The 1754-nt window shown below is 54.1% G+C and overlaps 1 protein-coding gene across 1 annotated transcript in view; it reads right to left on the bottom strand.

The window, feature by feature from the left end:
• The window catches only part of LOC113981875 (death effector domain-containing protein-like), a gene marked incomplete at its 5' end in the record, with an annotated part of 1832 nt that extends 822 nt beyond the window's left edge, over positions 1-1010 (bottom strand). Inside the window, one exon of the mRNA XM_027709544.1 lies at positions 864-1010. Within this exon, the coding sequence (XP_027565345.1) occupies positions 864-1010 (147 nt within the window). The remainder of the gene's footprint in view (positions 1-863) is intronic.
• Between the last annotated feature and the right edge of the window lie 744 nt (positions 1011-1754).

The following is a 1754-nucleotide window of genomic DNA, read 5'->3' as shown; positions in this document are numbered from 1 at the left end:
TTTACCAAAATCAGTTTGGTTTCCTACCCTGAAATCCATGTTTTTACTAAAACCGGCCTGGTTTCCTACCCTGAAATCCATGTTTTTACCAACATTGGCCTGATTTCCTACCAAAATCACACTGGTTTCCTACCCTGAAATCCATGTTTTTACCAAAATCAAGCTGGTTTCCTACCCTGAAATCCGTGTTTTTACCAAAATGGGGCTGGTTTCCCACCCTGAAATCTGTGTTTTTACCAAAATCAGCCTGGTTTCCTACCCTGAAATCCATGTTTTTATCAAAATGGGGCTGGTTTCCTACCCTGAAATCTGTGTTTTTACCAAAATCAGGCTGGTTTTCCCCCAAGCGCGACGTATTCGGTGCTTCAGCAGCCCTTTTCCCCCTCAGGTTTTGGGGTCTCCTCTCTCTTTTGGGGATCTCCTCAATTCCCAAGCAACCCCCCCCCCCCCACCCGTCTCTTTTCCCCTTGGTTTCCATCCCCCCCAATCCCAGGATTCCCCCCCAAATCCCATTTTCCCCCCAGTCCCTCACCACAGCTCTGTTTTCCCTTGGGATCCAATCCACCCCAATCCCAGGATTCCCCCCCAAATCCCAGATTTCCCCCCAAATTCCATTTCCCCCCCAGTCCCAGATCCCCCCTAATCCCAGGATTTCCCCCCAAAATCCCACTTTCCCCCAAATCCCCTCACCACAGGTCTGTTTTCCCTTGGGATCCAATCCCCCCAAATCCCATTTCCCCCCCAGTCCCTCACCACAGCTCTGTTTTCCCTCAGGATCCAACCCCCCAGTCCCAGATCCCCCCAAATCCCAGGATTTCCCCCCAAATCCCAGGATTTCCCCCCAAATCCCATTTTTCCCTCACCACAGGTCTGTTTTTCCTTGGGATCCGGGGTCACCGACTTCCTCCTTTTCCGTTGGTTCCCGAGGAGGCTCCGGGCCCGGCCCGGGCGCTTCGGGCCCAGCTGGGGCCCCCCCGGGGGGCAGCACAGCGAGGGGTGGGGGGCAGGCACTGGGGGCACACAGGGGGGTCAGGGCACCCCAAATATACCCCCCATTACAGGGAGATCCCAAATCTCACCCCCCATTACAGAGAGATCCCAAATGTCATCCCCCATTACAGGGGATCCCAAATCTCATCCCCTGTTAAAGGAGAATCCCAAACAGCCCCCCATTACAGGGGGACCCCAAATCTCATCCCCCATTACAGGGAGATCCCAAATCTCAGCCCCCATTACAGAGGACCCCAAATCTCACCCCCATTACAGGGAATCCCAAATCTCCTCCCCCATTACAGGGAGACCCCAAATCTCACCCCCTGCTAGAGGAGGATCCCAAATCTCATCCCCCATTACAGGGGATCCCAAATCTCATCCCCTGTTAGAGGAGGACCCCAAATGTCATCCCCCATTACAGGGAATCCCAAATCTCACCCCCCCCATTACAGGGAGATCCCAAATGTCATCCCCCATTACAGGGGACCCCAAATCTCAGCCCCCATTACAGGGGGACCCCAAATCTCAGCCGCATTACAGAGAGACCCCAAATCTCACCCCTGTTAGAGGAGGATCCCAAATCTCACCCCCCCATTACAGGGAGACCCCAAATCTCAGCCCCCATTACAGGGAATCCCAAATCTCACCCCCCATTACAGGGGACCCCAAATCTCACCCCTGCTACAAGGAGACCCCAAATCTCATCCCCCATTACAGGGCACCCCAAATATACCCCCCATTACAGGGGGACCCCAAATCTC

This window comes from Neopelma chrysocephalum, unplaced genomic scaffold (genome assembly GCF_003984885.1).
Source record: "Neopelma chrysocephalum unplaced genomic scaffold, ASM398488v2 Primary Assembly neopelma1_96801, whole genome shotgun sequence".
In the NCBI taxonomy this organism is placed as follows: Eukaryota; Metazoa; Chordata; class Aves; order Passeriformes; family Pipridae; genus Neopelma; species Neopelma chrysocephalum.
Note: the sequence above shows the minus strand (reverse complement) of the source record. Positions and strands in the feature narration are given on the sequence as shown.